Source organism: Ahaetulla prasina, chromosome 2 (assembly GCF_028640845.1).
Source record: "Ahaetulla prasina isolate Xishuangbanna chromosome 2, ASM2864084v1, whole genome shotgun sequence".
NCBI lineage: Eukaryota > Metazoa > Chordata > Lepidosauria > Squamata > Colubridae > Ahaetulla > Ahaetulla prasina.
Window position 1 is genome coordinate 14443303 of NC_080540.1, and position 15851 is coordinate 14459153.

The 15851-nt window shown below is 41.3% G+C and overlaps 1 protein-coding gene across 1 annotated transcript in view; it reads right to left on the reverse strand.

Annotated features, from left to right (window-relative positions):
• Positions 1-14390, reverse strand: part of LOC131193186 (uncharacterized) — a 39012-nt gene extending 24622 nt beyond the window's left edge. The window contains exons 1-4 of the mRNA XM_058173122.1: positions 13701-14390; positions 11300-11518; positions 9258-9430; positions 1026-1140 (exon numbers count right to left, since the gene is read on the reverse strand). Of these exons, the coding sequence (XP_058029105.1) occupies positions 1026-1140; positions 9258-9430; positions 11300-11518; positions 13701-14103 (910 nt within the window). The 5' untranslated portion in view covers positions 14104-14390. The remainder of the gene's footprint in view (positions 1-1025; positions 1141-9257; positions 9431-11299; positions 11519-13700) is intronic.
• Between the last annotated feature and the right edge of the window lie 1461 nt (positions 14391-15851).

A 15851-nucleotide genomic window follows, 5' to 3' on the forward strand; every position in this document is an offset into this window, starting at 1 on the left:
TAGCCTGCTTATCTGTAAGGGATGGTGTTAGCCTGTCAACCATCGCAATTTGCTGTCTTATCTGTGACCTTGGGCATGTTCGAATCCGAGTAAGGGTATGGCTAGCTGATGAGAACTAAATAGTTTGAAATAGATCTATACTAGTCTCCCTTTATTTCTTTATCAGCAAAACACAAATTTGGTACAAAGTAGTTTGTTGTGAAAGCGACTGCCTGAGGGCTCCTGGATTGGAGTTGAAAGGTGAAAGGGAAGCAGTATGCTCTCTCCTATATGGTGGTGCTCATCTTCGTTTCCAAGCTGAAGAGCCAGCGCTGTCTGAAGATGTCTCCATAGTCATGTGGCCGGCATGAGTAAACGCCAAAGGCGCACGGAACGCTGTTACCTTCCCACCAAAGGTGGTCCTTATTTTTTCTACTTGCATTTTTTACATGCTTTCAAACTGCTAGGTTGGCAGAAGCTGGGACAAGTAACGGGAGCTCACCCCATTACACAGCACTAGGGATTCGAACCGCTGAACCGCCGACCTTTTGATTGATAAGCTCAACATCTTAGCCACTGAGCCACTATCATATATCATATAGATTCTGTACCTCTTTCCTGCCATCTGGTGGATATTTGCTTTTGGCTCACAGCTCTGGTAGTCAACTTAGGTCAGGGGTGTCAAAGTCAAGGCCCGCAGATCGGATCTGGTCCACGGGGCTGCCCTGGAAACAGTGAAGGACTGTCCTGCGATGCCTTTGTCAGTACAAATGGAGCTCGGGAGGGCTGCATGTGTTTTCCCTGACAGAGGGTTGCAGGAGGCCGCCGCAGACAAAAATGGAGCTCGGGAGCCCGTTTTCACAGGCAGAATGCTCGGGCCACCACAGGCTCCCCCAACACGAGTGACGTTGAGCTGGCCACACCCTCTGGCCACCCACCACCCGGGACATCAAACACAACCCTGATGCGGCCCTCAATGAAATCGAGTTTGACTTCAGTGGATCAAAATGGCAAAAGAAGTTTTCCTACTGCTGCCAGGGACTTACTGTCTTGGTCTGCCAAGGGTAGAATCCTTATTGACGCCACATGGATAGGATTGATGTTGAGACGTGAGAAGGGCAGGTTGCCAGGAGACAGACCTTCTACTTTTAGCATCGGAGACTGGAAAGTTAAAAAAAAGAGGGGAATTAATGGATTTTACATTGTCTGCCTCTTGCATCTTGAACAGAGAAGAGATTATTCCAATCGTTTCTGCCGTTCCGGGTAAGTTAACTGTACTCAGACCCTGAGAAGCTGCTTTTTAAAATAAAGATAATAAAGCCCTTAAAGGCTTAAGAAATTATAGCTATAGTTATTTTTGCAGTTTGTAATATTGCAGCTGGCTGTAGAATAGAATAGATAGAATAGAGTTCTTTATTGGCCAAGTGTGATTGGACACACAAGGAATTTGTCTTTGGTGCATATGCTCTCAGTGTTACATAAAAGGAAAGATACGTTTGTCAAGAATCATAAGGTACAACACTTAATGATAGTCATAGGGTACAAAGGAAACCTTGACTTTGCTTTTGTTTTTCCTTTTGGGGCATTTATTTTATCCTTTGTATGAATAGTTTTAATTGGAGCAATCTGGATTTTATTTTTAATGCTGCTGTTTTACAATATGACTGCATTTCTTTGGTTGATTATTTATTTAATATATTTAACTTCCTTGTCCAGGGGAATTTTTGTGTAGGGGGACTATAACCTGAGTCCCCCAGCTCCTAGTTGAACTCCTTCACAACTACCCCATACTAGCTCATATTCTCATAATAGAGAAGGTATTTATTATTAAATTTATATGAAACCCATCTCACCAAAATGGCTTACAATCAAATGTGAAACCCACCACTGCTTACAATCAGGGGTGAAATGCTCCCGGTTCAGACCGGATCGTCCAATCCGGTAGTGATGGCAGCGGGTGGTTCGGAGAACCGGTAGCAAAAATCCCTGCCCCCCCCCAATGCCCAGCTGAGCCTTGCGATCATCAGAGGTTTTATTTTTAAAAAACTTCTAAAAGCATTTTTTCTTTGGCCGAAAAAATGCTTTTAAAAGTAAAAAAAAAAGCCTCTGATGATCGCGTGGCTCAGCTGGGATCGGCCGAAGAGGTTTTAGAAAAAACGCTTTTAAAAGGCTCCTCTGATGATCCCAGGTGAGCCGCGCGATCGTCAGAGGCTTTTTTTTCTTTTAAAGGCAAAAAAACAACAACAAGATAACATTAAAATATTAAAATAGTAATTGTTAACATTGGTATGGGTAGTAAAAAATAGTATGATAATGAGGAATGGCCTCTTATTTATTTTACTCTTGTTAAAAGTAATTTGGTCCTTTTTGGTTCTTTTGGTCCAATTTGATATCTATAAACTTTGTAACTTTGCACAGGGACAGGTAGTCCTCAACATATGACTGCTATTGAGCCCAAAGTTTCTGTTGCAAAGCAAGACATTTGTTAAATGAGTTTCCCTCCCTTTTTCAACCATTCTTGCTGCAGTTGTTAAGTGAATCACCGCAGTTGATGAATTAGAAACTCAGCTGTGAAGTGAATCTGGCTTCCCAGTTGACTTTGCTTGTCGGAAGGTCGCAAAAGGGGATCACATGACCACGGGACACTGCGACTGTCATAAGTACGAGTCAGTTACCAAGCATCTGAATTTTGATCATGTGACCCTGGGGATGCTGCAATGGTTGTTAAGTATGAAAAGTGGACTGTTTTCAGTTCTGTTGTAACTTTGAACGGGCACAAACCAAATAGTTGTAAATCAAGAACTATCTGTATATTTTTTTCACAACGAGCAACTTTTCACAACTTCTGGAGGCAAGTTGTTCCACTGATTCATTGTTCTAACTGTCAGGAAATTTCTCCCTAGTTCTAAGTTGCTTCTCTCCTTGATTAGTTTCCACCCATTGCTTCTTGTTCTACCCTCAGGTGCTTTGGAGAACAGCCCGACTCCCTCTTCTTTGTGGCAGCCCCTGAGATATTGAAACACTGCTATCATGTCTCCCCTAGTCCTTCTTTTCATTAAACTAGACATAACCAGTTTCTGCAATCGTTCTTCGTATGTTTTTAGCCTCCAGTCCCCTAATCATCTTTGTTGCTCTTCTCTGCACTCTTTCTAGAGTTTTGCTGGTTTAGCTTTATTGTACCCCATTTGGGTATTACTTTCACTAGAAAGCTGGTAAAAATTAGGATATAAATAAATATTGTTACCCCCTACCTTTGGACATTCAGACTCTAGAAAGAATGCAAAGAAGTCCAACCCCCTGTATAGGGTTTCCTGCCTAAGCAGGGGTTTGGACTAGAAGACCACCAAGGTCCCTTCCAACTCTGTTAAATTCTGTTATTCTGGAATGGCCTTGAAGTCCAGGCCTAAAGGTCTCCCTGCTCTATGGCTGTGAAGAGTGGTTGAGTGACTGAGCAATTAGATCTTCAAAACTAGGATTCCTCTGACTTGATAAAACTAGACAGTGAACGCTAAGCTCCCTTTATGGTTCAGTGGTTATGTTTGGCATTTGTGGAGCAAGCTGTGGGTGTCCAAAATGGTTCCCACTGAGAAGATTTGCAGATTTGATTTGAACTGAATTGAATACCTTATTTGGCGGAGTGGGTTTAGACGGACCTTTCGCCGTGAGCTGAAAACGCATTTATTTATTCAAGCGGGACTGGCTTAAAAAGTTTTATTAAATTTTTAATTGGGGTTTTTACGTATCTTAGGGTTTTAAATTGTTTTAAATTTTTGGCCATTTAAGTTATATGCTCGGTTTTAAAGTTTTGTTTTAATGTGTATATTGTGGGGTTTTTACTATTTGGCTGTACACCGCCCTGAGTCCTTCGGGAGAAGGGCGGTAGAAAAATCTAATAAAATAAATAAAATAAATAAATAAATAGACACGCAAAGAATGTGTCTCCGATACAGAAGCACTCAGTGTATATGCAAAGCAACAGAGAGAATAATAATAATAATATTCATAAAAGGGGGAAATAAAGAATACGAAGGATAAGCAATAATACTACAGCCACTCTACAGGTAGTCCTCGATTTACAAAAGTTCATTTAGTGACCCTTTGAAATTACGACGGCCCTGAAAAAAAGTTACTTACGACCGTTTTTCACACTTACAACCATTGTAGCAATAGCAATAGCACTTAGACTTATATACCGCTTTATAGTGCTTTTATAGCCCTCCCTAAGCGGTTTACAGAGTCAGCATATTGTCCCCAACAATCTGGGTTCTCATTTTGCCGACCTCGGAAGGAGGGAAGGCTGAGTCAACCTTGAGCCTGGTGAGATTTGAACTGCTGAACTGCAGCTAGCAGTCAGCTGAAGTAGCCTGCAGTGCTGCACTCTAACCACTGTGCCACCTCAGCTCTTAGCATGCCCTTGGTCACATAATCCAAATTCCGATGCTTGATAACTGACTCACACTCACACCAGTGGTGGGTTTCAAATTTTTTTACTACCAGTTCTGTGGGCATGGCTTGCTAGGCGTGGCATGGCTTGGTGGGCCTGGCTTGGTGGGCTTGGCAGGGGAAGGATATTGTAAAATCTCCATTCCCTCCCCAATCTAGGAGAAGGTAGCTGCAAAATCCCCATTTCTTCCCGATCAGCTGTGACTCCGGAGGCAGAGAATAGATGGGGGCGGGGCCAGTCAGAATTTTTACTACCGATTCTCCGAACTACTCAAAATTTCCGCTACCGCTTAGAAATATTTCCAATCGTGTAAAACTGCCAAAGGCATTCTTTGATTTGATGGAAGATTTAGAATTGAGAGATGTATGGCGAGAACGCAATGAAAAAGAGAGAGATTTTACATTTTTTTCTGACAGACATCAATCTTTTTCTAGGATTGATTTCATTTTAATTACTAATGATTTGTTTTTCAGAGTGAAGAAGACAAAAATTTGTTCTAGAACCTTGTCTGATCATAGCCCGGTATGGATTGAGTTAGATCGGGAAAAAGAGGCCAGGAGGTCGTGGAGGATGAATGAGAATTTGTTTAAATATGAACAAAATGTAAATGAATGTAAAACTCTAATGAAGGAATTTTTTTCTTTGAACATGGATAAAGGGACACCTATAGAGATAGTTTGGGACACCAGTAAAGCATATATGAGGGGAATTTTATTAGAGATGAATAATAAATATAGAAATAGACTGCACAAAAGGCGAAAAGAACTAGAAGAGGAAATTAAAAGGAAGGAGCAGTTATTGGTAGGCAATCCAGGAGATAGTAAAACAAAAGAGTCAATAAATATATTAAGAGGTCAATTTAATATGTTAATGGCAGATCAGGTGGCAACTAATTTACAATATGTAAGACATAATTTGTTTAATAATTCTAATAAACCTGGAAGGTGGTTAGCATATTTATTAAGAAAGAAACAGAAACGACGATAATTGATAAAATAGAATATAGAGGTAAGGAAGTATATCAGCAAAATTTGATTAAAAAAGCTTTTTTAGAATATTATACTAAGTTATATTCTAGAGATGTGATTAGTGATAAAGATATAGATAGATATTTACAGGACCACGGTATTTTAGAAATTACAGTAGATCAAAGGGAAGAGTTGAATCAATTAATTTCTTCAGAGGAAATAGTGTTTGCAATTAAGCAGCTTAAAGCGAATAAAGCACCAGGTACAGATGGCTTGACAACTACTTATTATAAAAATTTACAAAATGAGATGATTGTACCACTTAAGGAGTTATTTAACAGAATACAAAGGGGAGGAGAAGCTCCTCCTTCATGGAGGACAGCTTTTATTTCATTAATACCTAAAGAAGATCGAGATGGTGTTAAACCAGAGAATTATAGGCCAATATCGCTTTTAAATACTGATTATAAGATATTTGCTAAGATACTAGCGAATAGATTGATGCCACTGATGAATCAATTAATTCATAATGACCAATCAGGATTTATTAAGGGGAGACAGATGAGATATAATATGAGACAAATTGTAAATTTACTTGAATATTTGGAAGGAAACAGCCAGGTTTCAGCAGCATTCCTCTTTTTGGATGCCGAAAAAGCTTTTGATAGATTGGATTGGCAGTTTTTGTTTAAAGTAATAGAAAAAATGCAATTTGGGGATTATTTTATTCAAGCAATTAAGGCTATATATCAAAAGCAAACAGCTCAAATAATAGTAAATGGTGGATTAACAGAATCTTTCAAGATTGAGAAAGGGACTAGACAAGGATGTCCCTTGTCACCATTATTATTCATTCTAACTTTGGAAATATTATTGAGTAAGATACGTGGTTTAGATCGAATAAAAGGAATTAGAATTAAAAATCAAGATTATAAATTAAGGCGTTTGCAGATGATTTGGTTGTTTCTTTATCTCAACCAATACATTCAGCTGTATATTTGATGGAGACAATTGATCAGTATAGTAAGGTATCTGGGTTTAAAGTGAATCAACAGAAGACAAAATGATAATTAAAAATATGAATACACATCAGAGGAAGAATTAGAAAGAATAACTGGATATGAAGTAGTTAAAAAGGTTAAATACTTAGGAGTATACATTACAGCATCGAATGTAAAATTATATAAAAACAATTATGAGGTATTGTGGGGAAAAGTAATTAAAGAAATGGAGAAATGGAAGAAGTTACAATTATCATTGTTGGGAAGAGTGGCAGCTATAAAAATGAATGTTTTGCCTAGATTTTTATTTTTGTTTCAAATGATTCCAATTTTGAAGAAAGATGCAAATTTACAAGAATGGCAAAAGGATTAATAAATTTGTATGGAAGGGTAAAAACCGAGGATAAAGTTAAAAATAATGCAAGACGTTAGGGAAAGAGGGGTTTAAAATGCCTAATTTGAAATTGTACTATGATGCAGTTGTTTTAACTTTAATTTCTGATTGGATTAATTTAACAGAGGAAAGGATTTTGAATATAGAAGGTTATGGTTTGTTATATGGATGGCGCATATGTAATATATGACAAGAAAATTGATAAGACATTTAAGAATAATATGGTCAGAAGTGCGTTGTTGAGGATTTGGAAAAAATATCAATATAAGTTAGATGGAAAGATACCAATATGGACCATCCCCAGACATATGATAGAGAATATAAATATATTACAAAAAATGGAAGTTATCACTTACAAAGAGCTTTTGACTATGGAAAAAGGGGAATTACAGTTGAAATCTAGGGAGAAATTGAGGATGAAGGAAGAAATTATACATGGTTCCAGTATGGACAATTGCAATCTAGATGGAAAATAGATCAGAAAATTGGTATAAGGCAAAGTGATGATAATCTGGTAAAACAAATAAAAGATCAAGGTCAACAGCATATAAAGAGATTATATAATGTATTGGTTGAAATTGATTCAGAAATGGAGTTGGTTAAAGATTGTATGGTAAAATGGGCACAAAATTTTCAACAACCTATAATGTTAGAAACATGGGAAAAAATTTGGGTGAGGAATGTTAAATTCACGCAAGCACAAAATTTAAGAGAAAATTTTATAAAATGTTTTATAGATGGCATTTAGATCCTAAAAACTGTCATGTATGTATCCAAATGTGAAAGCAAAATGTTGGAGATGTGATTGTGAGGATGCTACCTATTATCATATATGGTGGACTTGCAAAAAGTTAAAGCCTTTTGGATTAAAAATATGGTGGATTATGCAGAACATTTTGAAAAAGAAGATCAAGTTTGTTCCACAGTTCTTTTATTAGGAATAATCTCAGATTGCACTGTTATAGAGACAAAACTGATTCTGAATTTAATAACTGCTGCAAGATTATTGATTGCACAATATTGGAAGAAAGAAGACTTACCTACAATTGGAGAATGGATTAGTAAAGTATCAAATTTAGCAGAAATGGCAAAAATTTCTGCCTACTTGAAAGACTGTACACAAGAAAAATATATATTGGAATGGAGGAAGTGGATTGATTATATTCAAAATAAGTATCAGATTAAAAAATATCAATTAGTTTTTGAGTGAAGTTAGGAATTATTATGTATTAGTTTAAGAAAGAAGGGAATTGATAGTGTGATGGTGTGAAATGGAATATGTTTTATGTTATATTTTAGATTATGTTTGTTAGTTACAATACCCTGTATTCTGTTCTGGGAAGTCTCGGGGAAGGAGGTGGGAAGGGGAAGACTATAAATTGTTTGGTTGCCATTGTACAGGAATAATGGTAGAATTAAACAAGTTGGAATGGTGTAATGTCGGGACTGCTCGGCAAACACTCCCGAAGGGAAAGGGTAAGGAAAGAGGAGTAAAGAAGGAAGAAAGTAGGTAGGTAGGTGGGTAGGGAGGAAAGAAGGGAGGGAGAAGAAAGGATAGGAGGAGGAGAAGAAGGAGATAGAGGGTTAGAAAGGATGGTAGTGAGAAGTGGGAAAGAGGAGGGGAAGTAGGAAAGCGAGGAGAAGGTGGTGGGGGAAGTTTAAGAAGGATGAGAAGGGAAGAAAGGATTAAAGGGGGGAGTGGCAGTCGAGCAGCCCTGACTGAGTATAATTTGAGTATAGGACTGATTGTTGGATAAGTGATTGTATTGTACACTGGTCAAATTGTGGGAATTATTATGGAAAAATAAAAAATTTTTGCAAAAAAAAAAATAAAAAATTTCCGCTACCGGTTCTCCAGAACTGGTCAGAACCTGCTGAAACCCAGTTCTGACTCACACATGATGGTTGAAGTGTCACAGGGTCCCGTGATCACTTTCTGACAAACGAAGTCCGATTCATTTAACAACCATGTTACTAGCTTAACAATAGTTAAGGGCCGTGGATAGCTCAGGCTGTAAGGAGCCTGTTATTAGAACACAGTAGCCTGCAATTACTGCAGGTTCAAGCCCGGCCCAAGGTTGACTCAGCCTTCCATCCTTTATAAGGTAGGTAAAATGAGGACCAGATTGTTGGGGGGGCAATAAGTTGACTTTGTAAATATACAATTAGAATGAGACTATTGCCTTATACACTGTAAGCCACCCTGAGCCTTTGGAAAAGGGCGGGATATAAATGTAAATAAAAAAAAATGGTTGTCAAGAAAAGTTGTAAAACAAGGCAAGACTCACTGGACAAATCTCTCGTTTGCAACAGAAATTTTGGGCTCCATTGTGATCGTAAATTGAGGTATATGGATTAATATAGGCTAGATATTAGACAGAACATTCTCCTTACGATTTACCATGGAAGTTCTAACCGGTCATCCAACACGGAGTCAAATCAGAAGATGAAGAAATAACTGTGGTTCATACCAATGAATCCAGATGAATCGGAGCAAAGGCCAAGATATTGCCAAGAGCATCAGAAGTTTGGTTCAAAATGATGGAGTGAATAGGACCTCCTAGTCCATCAGAAATGACCAGACGTTGCACCTGGGTACCTCTGCATTCTCCCAGCATCTTTATGGAGATGGTGTAGTTTGACCCTGGGAAAGACGTAGAAAGTTAGCAGAGGGTCTGTGGAGATTCTCAGTCATCATGGTTGTCCCAAAGGTGCTTTTTTTCAAGAGGCAACTGGACTTTCTGGTTTATCTTTGAAGATGTTTTGCTTCTCATCCGAGAAGCTTCTTCAGCGGTTGCTGGGTGGTGGGGAATGGAAGGATTTATATTCCTTGCAGATTTATATTCCTTGCAATTACGACCAGCTGACTGACTTCCCCACCATCCAGTCCAGTGGTGGGTTTCAAATTTTTTACTACCGGTTCTGTGGGCGTGGCTTGGTGGGCGTGGCTTGGTAGGTGTGGCAGGGGAAGGATACTGTAAAATCTCCATTCCCTCCTCAATCCAGGGGAAGATTGCTGCAAAAGCCCCATTTCCTCCTGATCAGCTGGGACTTGGGAGGCAGAGAATAGATGGGGGTGGGGCCAGTCAGAATTTCCGAACTACTAAAATTTCTGCTTACCAGTTCTCCAGAACTGGTCAGAACCTGCTGAAATCCACCTCTGGTCCAGTCAAAGCTAAAGAAGCTTCTTGGATGAGAAGAGAAACATCTTCAAAGAAAAACAAGAAAATATAGTTGCCTCTTGAAAAAAGCACCTTTGGGACCAAAGTTAGCAGAGAATCCTGTCTCTTCCTCAATACTCTTTTCTTCTGAAATGTCTCAAAGGTGCTTTTTTCAAGAGGTATCTGGATTTTCTTTTTTCTTTGAAGACGGTTTGCTTCTCAGCCAAGAAGCTTCTTCAGCTCTGGCTGGATGGTGGGGAACGGAAGGATTTATATTCCTTCCAGACAGCTGGTCATCTGAATCCTTTTAGAGGGTCTTGAAGCATTTGGAGGTTTATCTGTGTCCTCAGGGTCACCCAAGTAGTGCTCCTGGTTCCTGTGGACTGCAATTTTTTTTCTCTGGAAATCCATTCCTACTCCCACACCATTCAAAGGTGTTCATCTCAAATTGGACAACTAAAGATCTATAGAGATTCTCAGTCATCCAGGTCATCTAGACGTTTCGCTTCTCATCCTTCTATTCCCCACCATCCAGTCAGAGCTGAAGAAGCTTCTTGGATGAGAAGCGAAACGACTTCAAAAGAAAAAACAAGAAAGTCCAATTGCCTCCTGAAAAAAAAAAAGACCTTTGGTACAGCCATGACCTGGATGACTGAGAATCTCTATGGTTTTTTTTCTTCTGAAGTGGATTTCTCTTAGCACCTAAAACTTTTGCCTGACTTTTTTTTTTTTTAGCATGGATGTTGGTAATGGAGGATTTGACCTCAGAGTTGCAACAGGACACTCTAGAACCGTGATGGCGAACCCATGGCACACGTGCCACAGGTGGCACATGGAGCCATATCTGCGGGCGTGCGAGCTGTTGTCTTAGCTCAGCTCCAGTGCGCATGCGCTCGCTGGCCAGCTGGTTTTCAGCTGCCGCTCCCCTCCCAGGAGTCTCCACGCGGTCCATTTTGGATGCCAGGTAAGTACAGGGCTCGCGTGAAGATTCTGGGAGGGCATTTTTGGCCTCCAGAGGGCCTCCGTGGCGGTGGTGGAGGCCGTTTTTGCCCTCCCCAGGCTCCAAGAAAGGCTCTGGAGCCTGGGGAGGGTGATAAATGGGCCTACCGGGCCCACCAGAAGTCAGGAAATGGGCCGTTTCCGGCCTCTGGAGGCTTCAGGAAGTCCTGCTAGGCCCAAAACGGGCCACAGGGATGTGTGTGTGTGTGTCGTATGCGCATGCGTAGGGGAGCGGGTGGCAGGGGGGCATTGAATTATGGGTATGAGCATGCGTGTGTGTGGTCCTCCCTGCTCCGCCCGCTTTTGGCATGTGACGGCAAAAAGGTTTGCCATCACTGCTCTAGAAGAATTACCTTTCACAGGCTGTCCTTGAATGGGAAGCATGTAGCCGTTCTGCTTCTGCATTATCCGGTAAGTAAAATCAAGCAAGCTCTTGCCTCTAATCTCCACCTCATAAGAGCCCCTTGGAGTCATAGATACAGTCCACCGACCTGGCTGAGGGAGAGGAGATACCTTCACGACCTTCTGATTCCTTGTGTCAATCATCATACGAGGTATTCTGAATGAGTCACCTATCGTGGAACATCACAAAAAGGAATGAATGGCATTACAGGTGGTCCTCAACTTACGACCACAACTGAGCCCACATTTTCTGTTGCTAAGTGAGACATCTGTTGAGTGAGCTTTTTGCCCCGTTTTACGACTTTTCTTGCCGCCGTTGTTAAGTGAATCCCTGCAGTTGGTCAATTAGTCACACGGGTGTTAAGGGAAACTGGTTTCCCTGTTGATTTTGCTTGTCAGGAGGTCGCAAAAAGAGGATCGCGTGACCCCCTGGGCACTGTGACCGTCATAAATACGAGTCAGTTGCCAAGCGTCTGAATTTTGATCATGTGACCATGGGGATGCTGCTATGGTCCTAAGTGTGAAAAATGGTCCTAAGTCGCCTTTTTCAGTGACATTGTGTTGTGTCTGCGCCCTCCTGCCAGAAAGTGACTTGGAGCCGGGGCCTCCTGCCAGAAAGTGACTTGAAAAGTGAGGGGGAAGGGCCGTCAGGACTTACTTCGGGAGCACCGGCTTCCCTGGCTCAGCTCCAGGAGCCAGAGGTAGGCCAGGTGGAAGAGATAACGAGGCCTCCGTCCCCTGACTCTTTCCCTCCCCATGCCATGCCTTCAGACCCAGCTGATGGCAATCAGGCTTGGTTGAGCCCTAGGTTTCGTAGGCAGGAGAGGAGGGAACAACAGAAGCAGGGGTGGGGCAGGCCTAGGAAGTGCTGAGTCATGGAGCCACACCCCACAGGATATAAAGGCAGCAAGAACTGCTGTGTCTCTTCGTAGCAGGCAAATCAACTGATTAACTAAGAGCTGAAGTTTGTTCCTGGGTGACTCATCAGCGTTGAGGGAGATAACAGAGACACTTGACAGATGCTCGCTATTCTGCTGCCAGAGCTGATAGTGCCGGCTAATTAAGACATCACTCAGACGGAGGCAAAAGGATGACAGAACACATTATAACTTTGAATGGTTACTAAATGAACTCTTTTTAAGTCCAAGACTGCCTGCAGAGGCTAAAATGGCTGGCATTATGGCTTCCTCCAATTCCGGACATCCACGATTGTGCAACTGATGCCCCCACCTTTTTTTTTTTTACATGTGTCCTGCGTCAGACAAGGGAAAGTGTTTGCTTGCATAGTTGCAACCTTTTTTTGACGTTTTGTATACTCAATAACAGATCAGCAGAGTTGAAAGAGACTTGCAGGTCATCTAGTCCAGGGGTCTCCAACCTTGGCAAGTTTAAGCCTGGTGGACTTCAACTCCCAGAATCCCCCAGAGTTGAAGTCCACCAGATTTAAAGTTGCCAAGGTTGGAGACCCCTGATCTAGCCCAAACCACTGCCCAAAGAGGAGACCCTACACCAGGGGTCAGTGGTGGGTTTCAAATTTTTTTTACTACAGGTTCTGTGGGCGTGGCTTGGTGGGTGTGGCATGGCTTGGTGGGCATGGTTTGTGGGCGTGGCAGGGGAAGGATACTGTGAAATCTCCATTCCCACTGCATTCCAGGGGAAGGTTACTGCAAAAATCCCCATTTCCTCCCAATCAGCTGGGACTCGGGAGGCAAAGAATAGATGGGGGCGGGGCCAGTCAGAATTTTTACTACCGGTTCTCCGAACTACTCAAAATTTCCGTTTTTGGTTCTCCACAACTGGTCAGAACCTGCTGAAACCCATCTTTGCTAGTGTCAAACTCAATTTCATTGAGGGCTGTATCAGAATTGTGTTTGACCTTGGGGGGCCAGGTTGGGTGTGGCCAGTTTGACGTCACTCGTGTTGGGGGTGCCTGTGATGGCCCGAGTGCTCTGCAAGCAAAAGCGGGCTCCCGAGCTCCATTTTTGGATGTGACCGCCTCCTGCCACTCTCTGCCAATGAAAATGGAGCTTGGGAGGCCCTCCCGAATTCCATTTTTGCTGGTACCATGGGCTGGTCCTTCGATGTTTCCAGGTCGGCCCTGTGGGCCAAATCTAAGCAACCCGTGGACTGGATCTGGGCCCCAGACCTTGAGTTTGACACCCCTGCCCTATGCCATTTCTAACAGATCGCAGTCCGGTCTCTTCTTGAAAGCTTCCAGTGGTGAAGCTCCCACAATTTCTGAAGGCAAAGCTGTTCCATGGGTTGATTGCTCTCACTGTCTATTTATTTTTATTTCTAGGTTGAATCTCTCCTTGATCAGTTTCCATCCATTTTTTTACTCAGTTCAATTACCTGAAGGTTGCCAGATATTAAAGTTGAATCTCTCATGCCTCAAAGTCTTGACTGAGATTGATATTTCGGAGAGAGTTTCATCCACGAGGAAGGAAAACCGAGATCCATCCACACGATTATGGGCTATTTTAACAGGAGCGGCATTCATGGACAGCTCCACTACGCCAAGGGCCTTAGAAAGTTGGTTTTTCTTCGTGTTGAGGTAGTAGCCACCAGAAAAGGATGCTAATCCTTCATAGACATTATCATGAGTTCTCTGAGTGGCTCTAGCATTCCTCTTAACAGCTTCTGCAAAAAATGAAATACATATTTCTTCTTTAAAGGGGCTCCTCCAGAAGTTTACCAAAGAAAAGAAAACTTGTTTTAGAAAAGTGCATTCTAGAATTTGTATTATTATTTTCATAAAATTCCCTATTTAGGTAAATTAGATTTCTTTGAACCTGTTCAAACCTAATCTTACGAAGCTTCTTCTCCAGAAACACTACATTACTAACCAAAGCTTATAAAACATTTGCTAGACCAATTCTTAAATAAAACTTGCCTGTCTGGAACCCATACCACATTTCAGACATCAATACAATTGAACGTGTCCAGAAATATTTTACAAGAAGAATTTTCCACTCCTCTGAATACAACAAAATACCTTATGCCACCAGACTTGAAATCTTGGGTTTAGAAAACTTAGAACTATGCCGCCTTCGACAAGACCTGTGTTTAACTCATAGAATCATCTATTGCAATGTCCTTCCTGTTGAAGACTACTTCAGCTTCAATCATAACAATACAAGAGCTAACAATAGATTTAAACTCAATTTAACCGTTTCAATCTTGATTGCAGAAAATATGACTTCTGTAACAGAGTGATTAATACTTGGAACACACTACCTGATTCTGTGGTCTCTTCTCAAAATCCCCAAAGCTTTAACCAAAAACTCTCTACTATTGACCTCACCCCATTCCTGGGATGTGCATAAGAGCACAAAATGTGCCTACCGTTTCTGTCCTATTGATTCCTTTCATTATATCCAATTAATATAGTTATTACATACTTATGCTCATTTATATGCTTGTATATTGTATAGTTATTTTTGTGCTTATGCTTATATATACTGTTATGACAAAATAAATAAATAAATAAAATAAAATAAATATTTTGCAACTCTTTTCTTTTAGTTGATAGTTCTAGCATAATCCTATTCTCTCTACTTTCTATATATTTACTCTCTAATTCTCTGGTTTCCTCCTCCAACCGTTTTAAATGTTTCTCTTTTTGTTTTTTATATTATACGAATATTTTATCCCCAAACCTCTCACTACTGCTTTCAATATTACACCTATATTACTATCTCCCTCTTCATTTATAGTCCATATTTCTTTTAATTCCCTTTCCATTTTTTCTAAAATCTCTTTATTTTTAAAGATCCTCAAATCCATTTTCCATTGACTTGCTGTAGTTTTCAGTAGTGCATTGCTACTGGTTCAGTCCGGATCTTGAGAACCGGTAGTAATGGTGGCCGGAGGCTCCGCCCACCCGCCTGGAAGCTTCTGCGCATTCATGAGCGCGCGCTCCCATTAGTAGTGAAGGTAAGTGGAACCCACCCCTGGTAGTTTTGTTCAATAACTAGAGATGCCATTGGTAGCAAGGCCTTTCGTCAGGATGTTTCATCAGTTGACCATGGTGTCAGCCCTGGAGACCATCTTTTTCTTCAGGGCTGCCACATTTAGTGCTGTGAGAAACTGGAAGGGGGGATTGCATGGAGTCACAGGGATATCTAGCCATAATAACTTTCATTTCTCAGAGAGTCAAGGACATTCAGCCTGTACCTGGAGTGGTGTGACTGGGAGGCACCTCTAGTTGGGATGGTGCATTGATTGGACTTGTGGTAGAATTCATTTTTTTTTTGCTACTGGTTCTGTGGGCATGGCTTGGTGGGCGTGGTGTGGCTTGGTGGGTGTAGCTTGCTGGGCATGGCTTGGTGGGCGTGGCAGGGGAAGGATACTGCAAAATCTCCATTCCCACCCCACTCCTGGGGGAAGGATATTGCAAAATCTCCATTCCCACCCCACTCTGGGGCCAGCCAGAGGTGGTATTTGCCGGTTCTCCGAACTACTCAAAATATCCGCTACCGGTTCTCCAGAACCTGTCAGAAC